Source organism: Drosophila guanche, unplaced genomic scaffold (assembly GCF_900245975.1).
Source record: "Drosophila guanche unplaced genomic scaffold, DGUA_6, whole genome shotgun sequence".
Taxonomy (NCBI): Eukaryota; Metazoa; Arthropoda; class Insecta; order Diptera; family Drosophilidae; genus Drosophila; species Drosophila guanche.
In genome coordinates, this window is record NW_022995743.1 from 11,433,320 (window position 1) to 11,446,599 (window position 13,280).

At 52.4% G+C, this 13,280-nt stretch overlaps 5 protein-coding genes across 8 annotated transcripts; 1 reads left to right on the forward strand and 4 right to left on the reverse strand.

Annotated features, from left to right (window-relative positions):
* Window positions 1–229: 229 nt before the first annotated feature.
* On the forward strand, window positions 230–4,328 carry LOC117591941. Of its 2 annotated transcripts, none has more exons than XM_034285353.1 (9): window positions 230–536; window positions 735–813; window positions 874–1,946; window positions 2,010–2,144; window positions 2,201–2,335; window positions 2,398–2,459; window positions 2,518–3,140; window positions 3,203–3,363; window positions 3,431–4,328. In XM_034285353.1, the coding sequence occupies exons 2-9, from the start codon at window positions 742–744 to the stop codon at window positions 4,002–4,004; spliced, it is 2,835 nt and encodes a 944-aa protein (XP_034141244.1). In that variant the 5' UTR covers window positions 230–536; window positions 735–741; the 3' UTR covers window positions 4,005–4,328. The 2 variants fall into 2 exon arrangements, with proteins under 2 accessions (XP_034141244.1, XP_034141242.1); XM_034285351.1 differs by having other exon boundaries at window positions 741–813.
* LOC117591942 (protein brown) lies at window positions 4,226–7,108 on the reverse strand. The gene is made up of 7 exons (XM_034285354.1): window positions 6,621–7,108; window positions 6,325–6,557; window positions 5,704–6,266; window positions 5,449–5,643; window positions 5,289–5,394; window positions 4,671–5,229; window positions 4,226–4,614 (listed from the first exon to the last, which is right to left on the reverse strand). The coding sequence occupies exons 1-7, from the start codon at window positions 6,763–6,765 to the stop codon at window positions 4,427–4,429; spliced, it is 1,989 nt and encodes a 662-aa protein (XP_034141245.1). The 5' UTR covers window positions 6,766–7,108; the 3' UTR covers window positions 4,226–4,426.
* Window positions 6,798–9,588, reverse strand: LOC117591943 (sodium channel protein Nach). 2 transcript variants are annotated; one of them, XM_034285355.1, is made up of 6 exons: window positions 8,365–9,588; window positions 8,205–8,301; window positions 8,040–8,143; window positions 7,901–7,979; window positions 7,470–7,824; window positions 6,798–7,410 (listed from the first exon to the last, which is right to left on the reverse strand). In XM_034285355.1, exons 1-6 carry the CDS (start codon window positions 9,054–9,056, stop codon window positions 7,184–7,186), a joined length of 1,554 nt encoding a protein of 517 aa, XP_034141246.1. In that variant the 5' UTR covers window positions 9,057–9,588; the 3' UTR covers window positions 6,798–7,183. The 2 variants fall into 2 exon arrangements, with proteins under 2 accessions (XP_034141246.1, XP_034141247.1); XM_034285356.1 differs by having other exon boundaries at window positions 7,218–7,410; window positions 7,516–7,824.
* Window positions 9,589–9,625: 37 nt separating this feature from the next.
* On the reverse strand, window positions 9,626–11,369 carry LOC117591944 (SET domain-containing protein SmydA-8). Of its 2 annotated transcripts, none has more exons than XM_034285357.1 (4): window positions 11,250–11,367; window positions 11,058–11,186; window positions 9,881–11,006; window positions 9,626–9,822 (listed from the first exon to the last, which is right to left on the reverse strand). In XM_034285357.1, the coding sequence occupies exons 1-4, from the start codon at window positions 11,318–11,320 to the stop codon at window positions 9,652–9,654; spliced, it is 1,497 nt and encodes a 498-aa protein (XP_034141248.1). In that variant the 5' UTR covers window positions 11,321–11,367; the 3' UTR covers window positions 9,626–9,651. The 2 variants fall into 2 exon arrangements, with proteins under 2 accessions (XP_034141248.1, XP_034141249.1); XM_034285358.1 differs by lacking the exon at window positions 9,626–9,822 and having other exon boundaries at window positions 10,190–10,338; window positions 10,475–11,006; window positions 11,250–11,369.
* Window positions 11,370–11,529: 160 nt separating this feature from the next.
* LOC117591945 (SET domain-containing protein SmydA-8) lies at window positions 11,530–13,231 on the reverse strand. Its single transcript, XM_034285359.1, has 3 exons — window positions 13,127–13,231; window positions 11,804–13,067; window positions 11,530–11,737 (listed from the first exon to the last, which is right to left on the reverse strand). The coding sequence occupies exons 1-3, from the start codon at window positions 13,177–13,179 to the stop codon at window positions 11,585–11,587; spliced, it is 1,470 nt and encodes a 489-aa protein (XP_034141250.1). The 5' UTR covers window positions 13,180–13,231; the 3' UTR covers window positions 11,530–11,584.
* Between the last annotated feature and the right edge of the window lie 49 nt (window positions 13,232–13,280).

Genomic DNA, 13,280 nt, shown 5'->3' on the forward strand with positions numbered 1-13,280 from the left:
GATGCTAATGGCGATAGTTTGTGCGCAAGGAGAATTTAGGTGCCTGAAGAAGAAATGTGTGTTTATATTAATCTAGTATTAATTAAAAATAGATATATATATTAAAATAAATTAAAATTAGTTTAATACTAATTTTAAACCCTTTCAGATAATTATTTAAGCTATTTTTAATTTAATTTAATTTCACAATGTGGTCATACTTCAAACTATCGCCCATCCCTAGTGGCATTTCCACGACGCGTTAGCACCACCGCCAAAAATAGATGAAAAGGCAGATGTTCGCGCTAACAACTTTTAAAAACAAAATTAAACACACAAATTAACGAGTGATTGCAATTATGAAGATGAACTAAGATCAAAAAAAGTCGCGCGCTCGATTGGATAAAGGCAGAAGGTGGGATTGCGTGCGACTCGACCACATTAAATGCGCGCACAACTCTTCACCATCTACGCGCGTTTTTCGCTTGGTCAGTTTTAGTGCATTGAAGTGCAGAGTTTTTCCACACACCTGGGGAAAAGTGCCACATTTCCAAAAGGTAAATGCACTTTCAGCCTGATTGATGCATCACAAAATTAAACCAACAAAACCGAGAGTCAGCGGCTTTTGTGTGCTACCTCTGCTTTAATTTTCGTTCGGACTGCGAGCCCCCGAAAAGTGGAGCGAGCCTGTACATAATGCCGCGTGCCTTTACCATCTACCAACCCGTACTACAACAATAAAATCTATTTTCCAGTTAAAGAATGGCAGCCAGCAACTCTTTGAGGCACAAAATAAATAATAGTTATGAATCGGAACCGTCTACAGGAAGCGGGGTATGCCGGAATTATCTTTTCTTTATGAGAATTTGCACTAAATTCCACGTATTTTTGCAGTCTTCGCTCAGTGAAAACAATGAGGGACACATATCTGACGACGAGCATATGAATCTGCCATATCTAATGAAACTAAAATCACTGAGAAATGAGCCCGTCCTTCCCTATCCAGCGACATCGGGGGAGACACCCGGCAGCAACAAAATCGGCAGCCAAGATTCGCAGTTCCGTAGCTTTAGTGACAGCCCCTACGGTCAGGTCAATAAGCGTTTGTATGGCTCCCAAGTGCAGGAGCTAAAGCTGCCAGAAATAAAGGCCTCTGCAGTGCGAAAGCCCTCCCCGGGCAGAATTGCCTTTCCCCAATTCTACGACACCCTAATGGAGGAGAATAGCTGCAATGCTGTGGACATGGCTGTGTCAGTCACGGAAACAGCAACCACAACTACAGACGGCAGCTGCCTCAGTTTCGATGGCAAAATCAAAAGTCTGACTGAGAGACCTGCGGAAGAGGAGCGGCCAGGTCCCTCCACTGCCGACCCAGGACTGCCCACTGTGCTGGAAACCTCTCTGAATACCTCACAACACAAATACAACAACGAACGCTCGCCAGATCTCTTTGCGGACAGCGATGATGATGCGGAAAACGCTGATCAAGTGCCCCACAAAGCCATCCCCGTAAGAATTCTCGAAGATCTGCCCGAAGTGCTGGAGGAGTCGCAATGTGTAAGCGATGTGCGTGCCCGCCGCTCGCTCACTGCCCCAACAGAGTCGAGTTTTGTGGACGAACAGACGCAGGATGCCTCGACCCTGCCACTCAACGATCAGCGCTCTCATTTCCTGGAAAATTGCCGACGCGAACGGGAACTTTATCGCAGGATACGACGCTGTCTGCAGGGCGTACGTCCGCCGCCGACTGTGACCACGCCCGATGTGGATGTGATCACCACGGTGCTGGGAATGAAGGAGCAGGTGCTGAATTTTCTCTCTCAAGAACCGTCTACCTCAGTGGCCAGCATTGCGGAGAGCGACATCAGCAACAATTCCTGCTCGTTGTTCAGGCCCACGCACAGCCTGTCCGATGCACAAAACATGGGCTGGCGCGAGGTGCTGGGCGTGCGACAGCATGGACTGAGGTGAGTTCATTAAAGCTCGGAACAAACGAAGAATTTGTAGCATTATTTGTTGCCCTCCTCTAGCTACAATCTTAATAAGGCTGCCGAACAAAATGAATACCTCAGTATGTCCGTCGTGGATCGCTATGTGGGCGTGGAGACAGCCACGTCATATGTACGCTCCCCATCAAGCGCCAAAAAGCGCAACATGCGCATGAAGTAAGTGACAAAAGAGACTTATTTTCAGTCCACATAACCCCCTGAAATCTTTCTAGAATGCTCACACAATCGCCTGGCAATCGCCTCAGTCATTTGGCCAAGCGACGCGCCATATTTTCATCTGCAAATTTGGCCACAAACTCCCTCAAGCTGAACAGCTCAATAGGACCACAAATATTGCTGGATACAAAGTGAGTTGCGCCGCACGACTTTTGCCTGAAAGTTTCTTATTAATCTCGATTTTACCTCACAGAAAAGTGCGCAACAAGCGAAAGGCCACACCCAAAAGGAAAACGCCCGGCAGCAAGAAGAAAGGTAAAGATAAGATAAGCAAAAGTGTGAACCAATCATAACTCATAAATTCTTGGTTTAGCGCGAAAAACCCCAAGTTCATCGGCGCGCAAACGACTCTGTCGCACGGATCTCATCAAGCCCGGGCCCTCGAGGGAAACCTCCAAGCGCGCACTTTTCCAGAGTCCAGCCAAGACGCTGCAGCAGCAACAACAATTGATGCCACCCAAGCCGCTGTTTAAGCCGGAGATTGCGAATCGTGTGGAGAAATCAAAGCGTGCGCTCTTCTCGCCGGATCATCAGGGCGCCAGCAGCTGCAGCAATCATCTGGAGACGCTGCTCAAGCGGAAGCGCACTGCCTGCGACGATGAGGATGCGGAGCTGGCCAGCCAGAGCAGAAAACTGTTCCGTGCGGACAGCAACGGTGTCAGTGGCCTGACGCCGCGTGCCCTGAAGATCAAGAGTCAGAGCTTTTGCATTGGAGCTGGTTCCTCCACAGCAGCACATCAGCAGCGGGTGCAGCAGCAGTCGACTGTGGTGTCTGCAACTGTCAGCAATGCCCGCTTCGGTCTAGGACTGAGCGGCAGCAGCAGTAGCCTCACCGTCTGCACGTCCATCGGCACGCCGCTGCTGAGCAAGCTGCAGCGGGCGCACTCCGAGATGAGTGCCACGCCCAACAGCAGCATGACGGATAATCAACGCAAGGTGGAACATATTTAGAGCCTTCTTTGTTACTTTTTACTCACATTTTATCTCTTTCTATGCAGAAACTTCTGTGGGCCGTGTCGCAGGCATTGCAGGAGCGAAAAATCACGTCGAAACACGAGAGTTTCCGGCAGCTTGCGGCGGATCTGACGCGCGTTGTGAAGCGTATCTTTCAGGAGTTCTATCTAGGACAGACGACCAGCAATAGCGAGACACTGCTGCGGTGAGTTTCCAGTGGTTTCCAGGCCCTATGCTTTCAGGTTTATTGAACCTTTTGGTATCGGTTTCAGATTGGCCAAGAAGTTTGCCTACAGCGTCATAGCAGGCAAGAATGCCGATGACGTTTACATGCATGCGCGGAGTCAGGAGAGCGAGGCCAAGCGGCTGTCAAGCACACGACTTTCGGGCTACATTGGACCCGAGGAGTTTGCACAGCGGAAGCTGCTGCTCTCGCAGGCCACCAGCTGCTCCTCGCTGCAGTCGATCAGCTTATTTGGCAGCGAGAACTCGATCGATGCGTTTGGTGTGAGTCAGACCACGGCCTGCACAGACACCCAAACCAGTCTGATGGATCGCATATCCGAGGATCTGTTCAGCAAGGAGCAACAGCTGCAGCAGCCCATCAGACCCAATCCAACATTGCAGAACAGCTCCTCCAAGAGCAATTTGGGCGGCCTAGCGCTGCGCGAGAACGTGGACGGTGAGCTGCGGCGTTCAGCGCAGAAGAACTTCACCGGCAAGGATCAGCGAAACATTAGCCCCTACTACGGTGGCAATGGCTCGGCGCGGAAGTTCCAGGTGCCACCGCTGACCAGCCACAATTCTGGCGTTAAGGCCAAGCGACAAATTTCCTTTGACAGCTAATGGCAGAAGCAGATGGATGGACGATTTATGGACAATGCACGCTGAATACTCACAAACGTTCTGTGTGCATTATTATTATTATTTTTTTGGTTGTTTTAGCTTAATTTATTTAATTGCAAGTGGCAGGCAGACAGACAACCATTTGATTGAATTGTAAAATTGATCCCTTAAAACCCACAACCAGGGCACGCCCCAAACTCGTAATTAGTTCAAAGTTCAACTAAGATTAACGACACATTTATGGGGATTTTTGCCTCACGATCCATGCAATATTTTTCCACTGAAGTTTAGGCATAAAATTTTAATCAACTCCGTCGCCTCTCAGCCATTGTGTAATTTTCCTGAAGCGCCGACGAGTGAATGTTTTGTAAGATGCAAAAAATGAAATTGGATAAATAAAAGTTGCCCCAACGATTATCAATTCAATAGTAGCCACTGCGATGAATGTAGCGCCGCACTAGACCAAAAGAGACAATGTGAAAGACGATGGCTACCAGCAGCAGGCTGAAGCAGTCCAGCCAGTAGGTGTAGTCAGCGGTGCGATAGGAGGCCTGCTGCAGCACTTCCATGCCGCTCTTCACACACGGATGATCCTCATTAACGGGGCAATCTAAAAGGAACAGCTAAAGGGATGTTCGTTGAATGAAATCCAAGTTTTCGCCTCACCAATTGTGTCAATGTCAATCCAGAACTTGTACATCAGCGCCTCATTGGAGTAGAAGAAGAGCGACAAGTACTTGAGGCCCGGCCACGTGTCCACGTTCATGTAGGTGCCACCGAACAGTAGAAAGATCAAATCGAAGGGCGCCGCACACTCCGATGCCATTTTGTCCGACTCAAAGAGGCTGGAGAGGAAGATGCCATAGCCCACAGCGGCCACAGCAGAGAGACTCATCAGCAGGCCCATGTACAGGTACAGCAGAAATCCGCGCGTATAGTAAATGGATGCATAAATGACGGACAGAAACACGTAGCCCTTGAAGAAGGCCACTGGGACAAAGGACAGCACCAGGGCCACATAGTAAGCGGACAGGCTGTACGTGCCCTCGCCTACCTCGCGTCGAATGATGGGTAGCGCAGCGGGAAATATGTACGTGACGCCGTAGCTGAAAGTGAAGATCATTTCGGTACTCAGCATGAAGATGGAGCCGCCCACATCCTGCACGGTGCGCTGCGTCAAGCCACCAATGCCAGAGTACATCAGAGAGAGCGTCACGGAGGTGATCTGCAAGGAGGTGCCACAGGGATTAGGAGGAGCAGCAGCAGCTGGATCGACATACGTACCATGAAAAAACCAAAGCCAATGAGGCCGCTTTTAATATTCCGCAGATCCTCGGTCATGAAGCGAACCATCAGCAGATAAACCTGATAGATCCAACGTATCTTCTTGCTGTAAATATTTCCCAATTAAAGCAAGTCCCTGACAATCCTTGCTGCCACTCACAAACTCTGCATGTGCTTGAGGTAGTCCCCGCTGTAGCTGCGTGCCAGCAGCCAACTGCCGCTGTAGAGTCCATCCGTATCGTGCTCGTATCTGGCGCGCAGCACAGCGCCAGCATTCTGCGCGCCCTGATTGTCCGCGAGGGTCTTTAGGTAGAAGTCAGCCGGATTGCAGTTCAACGGCAGCTCATAGCCCAAACTGCAACCAAAGAAGAGGAGTATCAGTGCCCTGTTGTGGAGCTGTGCAAAGCTTGCTCACTCTGTAAAGAACTTGGCTGCCTGTTCGGTGCGTCCCTGGTAGACAATGCGTCCGCCATCCATCAGTATGATGTGCGTGAAGAGCTCAAAAATGTCCGACGTGGGCTGGTGTATGGAGCAAATGGCCGCCTTCTGGTTGGGGCTGCTGTTGAGCAGGCCCAGCGTGGGCAGATCCCGCAGCAGGCTCTCGTGCGACTTGGCCACAATTTCCATTTCGATGGAGCTGCAACCGCTGCTCTCGCCACTGGCCGTCTCGAAGGAGTCCTCACCGTACACCTGGCTCAGCGAGTGCTTCGTTATGCGTCGACGCGTGCACAAATGCCGCAGCGTCTTGATCACCGAGTAGGCACTGAAGCTGTCCAGGCCCGTGGTGGGTTCGTCGCAGAACAGAAAGATGGGATCCGTGATCAGCTCCTCGGCCAGGCTGAGGCGCTTACGCTCGCCCCCGGACAGCTGCTGGATGCGCGTGTGTGCAGAGTCCCTGAGGCCCACAGCCAGCAGCAGATCCACGACACGCTGACGCTTCTCCGCCTTGGTGGTGCGACGATGCATCTTGAAATGGGACTGAATAAAATATACAATTAAAAGTCTTTATGGGAGCGAGTGAAGTGCAAGGATTTACCATAAAGTACAGATGCTCGTAGGCTGTAAATGTTTTCAAATTGATCTCGAACTGCGGCAGAAAGCTGGAGATACGCGTCATCTGATGCCGTTCCATGGCCATGCCGTTCAAAACCACATCCCCGGTTAGGTTACCCCGCAAACGTTGCGAAATTGCCGCCAACAATGTGGTTTTGCCTGCGCCCGAGCCGCCCAATATGGCGATGAGGTCGCCGGTCTTCATGTGGCCGCTGGCTGCAATCAGTTTATACCACAAATCAAACCAAATCCAAATCCAAAACCCATTCCCACACTTACCATCTTGTAGTATGCGCAGCTCGCGCTTCTTGCGACACTCGTTCCAGAAGCTGTAATTGCTCTGCTCCTGGGCGGGCACATAATAGTTGAGATGCTTCCACTCCAGGCACAGGGACGGGCCCTGCTGCTGCTGTGAGTCGTTCATTCAGCAGAGTTCAATGAACGGTTAGGGATTTCGGGGATCTCGTTTTGTATCTTTATATTTGGTTTGTCTGCTGGCGGGGCTAATCGCACGCACGGGGATGGGGCTGGCACTTATCTTATCTTATGTGGCACAACAATGTATTTGCATATCGCTGCGATCTCTTACATTCGCGGGGGAGAAACCTTAAATCTGTGCCTGTAAATCACGGCAACAAGAGGGAGGTAGCGGGACCCACATACACAACTGTTCGCGTTGAAGACTGAGCGGCAACTGGGCTATGTCTATGCCGGCTACAACGTTTTCTACCTACCAACCCCCACAGCATATGGCCCCAAAAGCAGAGCCCTCCGCTTTGTAACATTAAACTTTTGACCGCATTTAGGTGGCAAACTAATTGTCGTTTGTCGTTTGTCGCTTATCAATTCACATAGTCGAACGGCGGCAGTTCCGCTGTGTCGGCCAACGAGAGACGCTGCTGCTGCGCCACCGCTCTGTGGCTGGCTCTGTTCCGTCTAGCCTGAGCATAGATCCAGCGCACCAGCATGGTAATATCTAGCAGCACATTGTGTAGAATCACATGGCCCATTTCCACCAGACCCAGCACACTGACGCCCACGAAGAAGGCCAAGGCGCCGCCAAAGGACACTGCAAAAGGGAGCATAGAAACTCAGCAAACATTCGCTTTGACACTGTCGCGCACCCACCAATGAGATCCTCAAAGCTGTAGACAACATCACGACGCAGTCGCACCTTGGGCGGTATTAAATCCCAACGGAAACTGGAGGTAGCCGTCTCACTGCTGGCCACTTCGTCGTTGTTCTTGACGCCCCACGAGCTCTTCTTTACCGTTTGCATGGTGTACTCGATCTCTGTGCAGGTCGAGGGGCACTTGCAGATGTGCAGCGCCCAGATGGGCCACTTGAAGTCCAGCAGACACTCGAATCCCGCCGGATTGCAGCTAGGTCCCTCCACAAACTGGTAGAAAAAGGGCACACAATTGCACATCTCCAGTGCCATGACAGCGCGACAGCGAGCCAGGCAAAGAGACTTGCTATAGATCTACAGGAAGATGAAGATATTTATGATAAGAAAAGGGTTCCTCTTTTTTGCTGGGGTGCATTGATCCCAGGATTACCTTCAGATTGGATGTTTCCTCATTGTTGAACACGCATTTGCGCTGTGCCACGCTCAGTTCGTGGAGAGTTTTCGATGCCCTAGCCAGCAGCAATAAAAGTGAGCATATAAATCAGTGTCTAGCTGTTTGGTCTACTTACACCGTCTCGAGCACCTTGAACGAGGCCGTTATCTCGTCGGATTTGTGCAAAGCCACAATGTTCGCCTCTGTGGCGGATACCTCATACGGCGAGTGCACGTCCAACTGGCAGGGTGATAGACTAGCGGTTAGAGCCATTCTCAATGGATTCATTGTGTAATCTTACCACGCCCGTGCTCTCGTACAGATCCATGCGTATGTAGCACTGCTGCTTACCATACTGACACGAGAGTGGCTGCTCCATCTCCTCATAGACAATGGGTCTGTGTAGGGGCAAAAAAGGGAAGTACTAAATGGATAGTTTGTCTTCCGCTTTCGCTACTTACTTTCCACTCAGCACCGAGGACATGGGCGAGTTGATGGCATAGCAGGAGCCGCGCTCTGTCATCACCATTTGCACATGGACCTTGAAGTTGGCATCGAAGCTGCTGATGACCTGCTCAAAGGGTCGATCCACGCGCAGCATCAGCTCGTACAGATCCACCTGATCGAAGCGCTCGTCCTCGGCGAACTTGGCCAGCTCCGCATAGTTGCTGGCCGTGGCATTGACCACAGCGTAGAGGAAGTCCATAAAGTAAAAGTAATCCTCGTCAATGATGGACACATTCCACACATCCTGTATGTACTCGTTCGCCTTGAAGGAGTCTATGTGGTCGTAGTAGCACAGTGTCACCGCCGGCAACGATCCATTCCAGCCGCGATAATCCCGGTCTACCGATATGACAGTGGGTGAGCTAAGGTACCGCTCGTACTGCAACCCACTGAGCCTGATCGCCGCGTAGATGCTGCCCAGCACCACCAACAGCCAGACGGCACGCTCCGAGATGTGCAGCTGCCGGTTAACAATTAAACTGATGGCCAGCACGCCCGTTTCGGCTCCGGCTATTTCAGCCAACTCTCGTAGTCGATTGTAGTAGCTCCTGAAGCCAGCTAGTACCGCTGGTAGCCAGGCCAGCAGTCTACTCCACGTCCAGGCAGACATCCGCCTCAGCCAGTGCCACAACTGTCGCCTGTCCATGGCGAACAAATGACACCGCAAGCTAAAGCGCGAGGGCTTTTATTCCAGCAGGACTCCCATTAGCAGCGATTCATGACAATGGCCATCGGCGCGTCATCCGATAAACCTGTCAATGAACAAAGGAAACCATTAATTGCCTTAACAAAAGGGGTAAATGGCGCGGTTCGACCCTGGCTCACGCGAGCAAAGGTACGTTGGGGTTGGTGCACCGTCCATGCAGGGACTTTTCCAAGTTCCAAGTCGTATAGAATCCAAGCACAACGAAGAGCTCTTGGCGTGTCACCATGCGGAGTGACGTTTTGGCGCCCAATAAAATCCCCCAGCTACTGGCAAAGAAGCGCCTGGCAAGTGCCTGAAAATCTGCACGCCGAAGGCATATTGCTGCACACAAGACATGAGCATAGCTATTGCTGCCTCCAAATACTCCCAAAATTATAGTCATTATTGGCAATTTATGGTGCAAAAACAAATTGAAATCAACAGTGTTGGTAAACTCTAGACACGATGGCGGCACAATTGCCGCTATACAACTCTGCTGACGATTTGCAATAAGATTTAAAACAAAAACATTAAACTGCCACTACAACAATTGTTATTAGTTTACTACATCATCGCTTGATTCCTGCAACAGTTTGATGTCGTTCTGCAGCTCCTTCAGCTCCCGCAGCATGCTGCGCGACATTTGTCCCTCTGGAGTGGCCACGGGCTCAAACAGCAGCATGCGGAGAGCCTCTCGCATCATAATCTCAGTCTGATTGAGCTCCGCCTGCAAAAAGTGAAGCATATTTGTTGGCTACATTCCAAAATAGTTTTATCTGCCCTACCAGCAGCTCCCTGGAGCTGTGCTCCTGCTCACTGTAGAGCTTCCGGGCCAACTCCGCCTGCGTGTTGGCCAGCTCGTACAGGGCAATGGCCTTTAGGCGGGAAATGCCCGGCGCCACAACCTTCAGGACCAGCAAGAGCTCCTGGCAGACGCGAATTTTGCGCTCGTAAACCTTCCTATTGGGACAATGAGCCATATTCTGGAGTATCTGACGGAGGATTGAGGCAATGTTCTGCTTGAGGTCCAGCATCAGGTAGTGATTGCCATGGAGCAGCCGACTCATCTTGACCAGCAGCAGCTCCAGCCGATAGATGTCGCCGCGTGCATGGAAGATCTCCTCCTTGGCCCGCTCCAACATGTTGCACACAAACTCCGGCTTCAGTTTGTGCTCCGGATTGAGCAGGCACTGCCAGGTGCCCGTTTCGGGCTGTCGCACTACGTAACCACCGGAGCAGGCACAGGCATTGCAGATGAAGCTGCTCATGTGGGTGCCCAGCTCGGTGGGATCCTGGCAGCGTGCACAACTACAATCGAAGCACTTGCCCGTCTTCAGAATGTGTCGCCGCTCCTCGGTGCCCAGCAGCACGCTGGTGTAGCAGATGTAGAGAGTTTCTCCGGCTGCTATTGGACGATTTGCAAAGACCTTGATGCGCCGCTCGTCATCGATGGCCGTCTCCAGGTTGGGCAGGCAGCTGTGCGCGAAGAGAGCCGCTCTGCGGTACAGGCCCCTCATGGCGCCGCCATGCTCCGGGGCACGAATCTCGTACACATTGACATCCAGTATGCCCAAGAGCCGCTGCACCAACACTTCATCCACTGCCTGCAGCTGCTTCAGCACACCCGTCGCCTCGAGCGGTGCGTAGGCATGCGCCTGGTGGCTCTTCCAAATGTCCGTGCCTCGCCGCTCCTCCAAGTGCGTTTCCATCTGGGACATCTCCGCGTACAGCGGCCTGCTGTGCTCGTGTTCCCCCAGCAGCAGACACGCGAGTGCTGGCTGCACCTCTGCATTGACCTTCGCCTGCAGCAGCTGCACTTGCTCCTCCGACAGCTGCAGCTCCCGCAGTCGCTGGCAGTCGCGCTCATCGTGGCCGGCACAGTCCTCGCACAGGGCCAGGAGTCGACACTTGCTAAACGAAAGCCTTACATAAGCTGCAGCATCGATGAAGCAATCGACCTACCTGCAAAACCTTTCGGCTAGCTTGAAGCACTTGGCACAGCGTCGGTCACCAATGTGCGGCAGGATGACAATGGGCTGCTCCTGGAGCACAGTTTCTCCAGCGCTGAGATTGCAACGAGCAACCACAAATCTGCAAAGGAGCGCCGTGAGTGGGATTTGGGGGGCCAATTAAAGGGCTTTGTTCGCACTGCACCTGCCCAGCGTGTCGTTGTGCTGCAGCTCGCATTTCTTGGCAAAATCATCGGAGACTGCGGCTGCGGCCATTGTCTATGCCGTTCCCTTTGGCTAACTTTGGCATACTGTGGCCTGTGCTCGAGTGTGGCTGCTGCTGTTTGTGAGTTATTTTTATAATTAAAAGGCGTTTCGATTCTTTATTTATTTCGCATTCAATTATTCCCCCCAAACCCGCGAAGTGTTGAACCGCAACGAAACGGATCGGTCGAGCGACGATAACGAGATTCTTTCCACTTCCATTTTGGTGTCTAATCTATTTTATTTAATTTTAAATTTACATGCAGTTGCTGGGGCCTAGCGGCCGCCATACTTCATCAAATCGGAATCAATGCGCTCGAGCTCCATGGAGATGCGATCGCTGAGGTAGCCCTCGGCAGAGTTTTCCGGCTCAAAGCGTAGCAAATCCAGTGCCTCCTTGGCCACCTGGCTGCCAATTCTCAGCTGAGCCTGAAAGCACAATAAAATCTGATTAAAAAGAGCAAAACAAAGGACCAAATGGATGTCTCCACCCACCGCATATTCCTTCTTGCTCAGATCACTCTCGGCAAACTGCAGCTCTATGAGTTCAATCAGCGCCAGCAAATACTCAAAGAGTGCAATGGCGTACAGCTTGGACAGGCCGGGCACAACGGCGCGACAGACTGGCAGGAGATCGGAGCACAGCTCGACGCGACGTGCGAGCATTTTCTTGCAGGGAGTTTCCATGGAGTTCATCAGAGCAGCGGCTCTCAGGATGCTGGCTATGTTCTGCTTGATGTCCAGCAGCAGAAAGTGATTGGGATGGAGCAGCTGTTTGTAGCGCACCAGCAGAGATTCGTAGACTTGCAGATCACCCTTGGCCTCCACCAGAGCGCCGCCCACCTCGGCCAGCAGCTCATGAACGTCGACCGCTGGCTGCACAGCACTGCAGTCCAAGCAGCGCCAGTCGCCGCTGCCATCGGGGCCAAGTTCGCAGATGGCAAAGCCTGCGGAGCATTCGCGGCACTTCATGCTGCTCATGTGGGTGCCCATTTCTGTGGCATCGCAGCAGCGAGAGCAGCGGCAGTCCACGTGGCGACTGAGTCGCAGCTGGTGCTGTCGCTGGCTGGTGCCCATCAGGGGATTCGCGTAGGAATTGTAGATGACATCGCCGGCACTCAGCGGCACCGCGGCGTACAGCTTCATGTTGAACTGCTCGTCGAGGGCCACAACCGTGTTGGGCACACAGTGGTGGGGCAGGCCAGCGCCGCACACGAAGACGCCCTTCAAGGTCTCGCCATCGCGGCCAGTCACCTCGAAGGCGTTGCAATCGATGCGTATGCAGTGGGCATGCAGCACGTCCGCTGTCAGCTGCTGTGCGGGCATGGCCCCCGCCAGGCCACTGGCCAGCAGAGGGCGCACCACCTGCTCCTCGTGCTCCTGCCACATGCCCTCGGTATCACTATAGTCCTCCAGTTTCACAGGCCGCTCGACCAGCGACTGGCAGTCGTCGCGTGTGGTCGGATCCTCCAGCAGCAGCAGCAGCTTCAGCAGCGCACAAATTCCATAATTCTTCACCAGTAGATCCTTGCAGATGCCACTGCCCGCGCCACTGGCAAAGAACTCGCACTCGAAGTCACTGTGCTGATCGCAGTCCATGCACAGCGGAAATACCTGACAGCGGCGACACATCACATACGACTCCTGCATGCACTGGGAGCACTTCAGCTGGCTGCACTCCCAGTGCGGTGCGACCAGCAGCGGCCGCTCCTCCAGCAACGTGTCGCCAGCATCGATGTGCATGTTGGCCACCAGATGTCTAGAGGGAATGGGAATTTAATCAGTTTTTAAGTGCGTAATGGTTGTGGGTATGCGCACCTGCCCAGCTGCTCATTGTGCACCTGCTGAATCTTTTCGCTGAAGTCTTGCATCGATTACGTGCGATTCTGCTGCGAAGTAGAAAAGAAACTAAAAACAATTTCGTGCACAGTGCGTCGCAGTATGTGGCAAGGTACTCACCACTGACCGACTG

Excerpts from the sequence above, each read along its gene's own strand:
- LOC117591945 (XM_034285359.1), bottom strand. The coding sequence starts at position 13,179 with ATGCAAGACTTCAGCGAAAAGATTCAGCAGGTGCACAATGAGCAGCTG. Across the intron at positions 13,068-13,126 it reads CACAATGAGCAGCTGGGCAG|ACATCTGGTGGCCAACATGC; the intron begins GTGCGCATACCC and ends CATTCCCTCTAG. Across the intron at positions 11,738-11,803 it reads TGAGCAAGAAGGAATATGCG|GCTCAGCTGAGAATTGGCAG; the intron begins GTGGGTGGAGAC and ends TTGTGCTTTCAG.
- LOC117591941 (XM_034285353.1), top strand. The coding sequence starts at position 742 with ATGGCAGCCAGCAACTCTTTGAGGCACAAAATAAATAATAGTTATGAA. Across the intron at positions 2,336-2,397 it reads CAAATATTGCTGGATACAAA|AAAAGTGCGCAACAAGCGAA; the intron begins GTGAGTTGCGCC and ends TTTACCTCACAG. Across the intron at positions 3,141-3,202 it reads TGACGGATAATCAACGCAAG|AAACTTCTGTGGGCCGTGTC; the intron begins GTGGAACATATT and ends CTTTCTATGCAG.
- LOC117591942 (XM_034285354.1), bottom strand. The coding sequence starts at position 6,765 with ATGAACGACTCACAGCAGCAGCAGGGCCCGTCCCTGTGCCTGGAGTGG. Across the intron at positions 6,558-6,620 it reads GCTGCGCATACTACAAGATG|CCAGCGGCCACATGAAGACC; the intron begins GTAAGTGTGGGA and ends AACTGATTGCAG. Across the intron at positions 5,395-5,448 it reads CTCAAGCACATGCAGAGTTT|CAAGAAGATACGTTGGATCT; the intron begins GTGAGTGGCAGC and ends AAATATTTACAG.
- LOC117591943 (XM_034285355.1), bottom strand. The coding sequence starts at position 9,056 with ATGGACAGGCGACAGTTGTGGCACTGGCTGAGGCGGATGTCTGCCTGG. Across the intron at positions 8,144-8,204 it reads TGTACGAGAGCACGGGCGTG|TTGGACGTGCACTCGCCGTA; the intron begins GTAAGATTACAC and ends TCACCCTGCCAG. Across the intron at positions 7,980-8,039 it reads TTCAAGGTGCTCGAGACGGT|GGCATCGAAAACTCTCCACG; the intron begins GTAAGTAGACCA and ends GCTGCTGGCTAG.
- LOC117591944 (XM_034285357.1), bottom strand. The coding sequence starts at position 11,320 with ATGGCCGCAGCCGCAGTCTCCGATGATTTTGCCAAGAAATGCGAGCTG. Across the intron at positions 11,187-11,249 it reads CACAACGACACGCTGGGCAG|ATTTGTGGTTGCTCGTTGCA; the intron begins GTGCAGTGCGAA and ends GCTCCTTTGCAG. Across the intron at positions 9,823-9,880 it reads ACAGCTCCAGGGAGCTGCTG|GCGGAGCTCAATCAGACTGA; the intron begins GTAGGGCAGATA and ends CACTTTTTGCAG.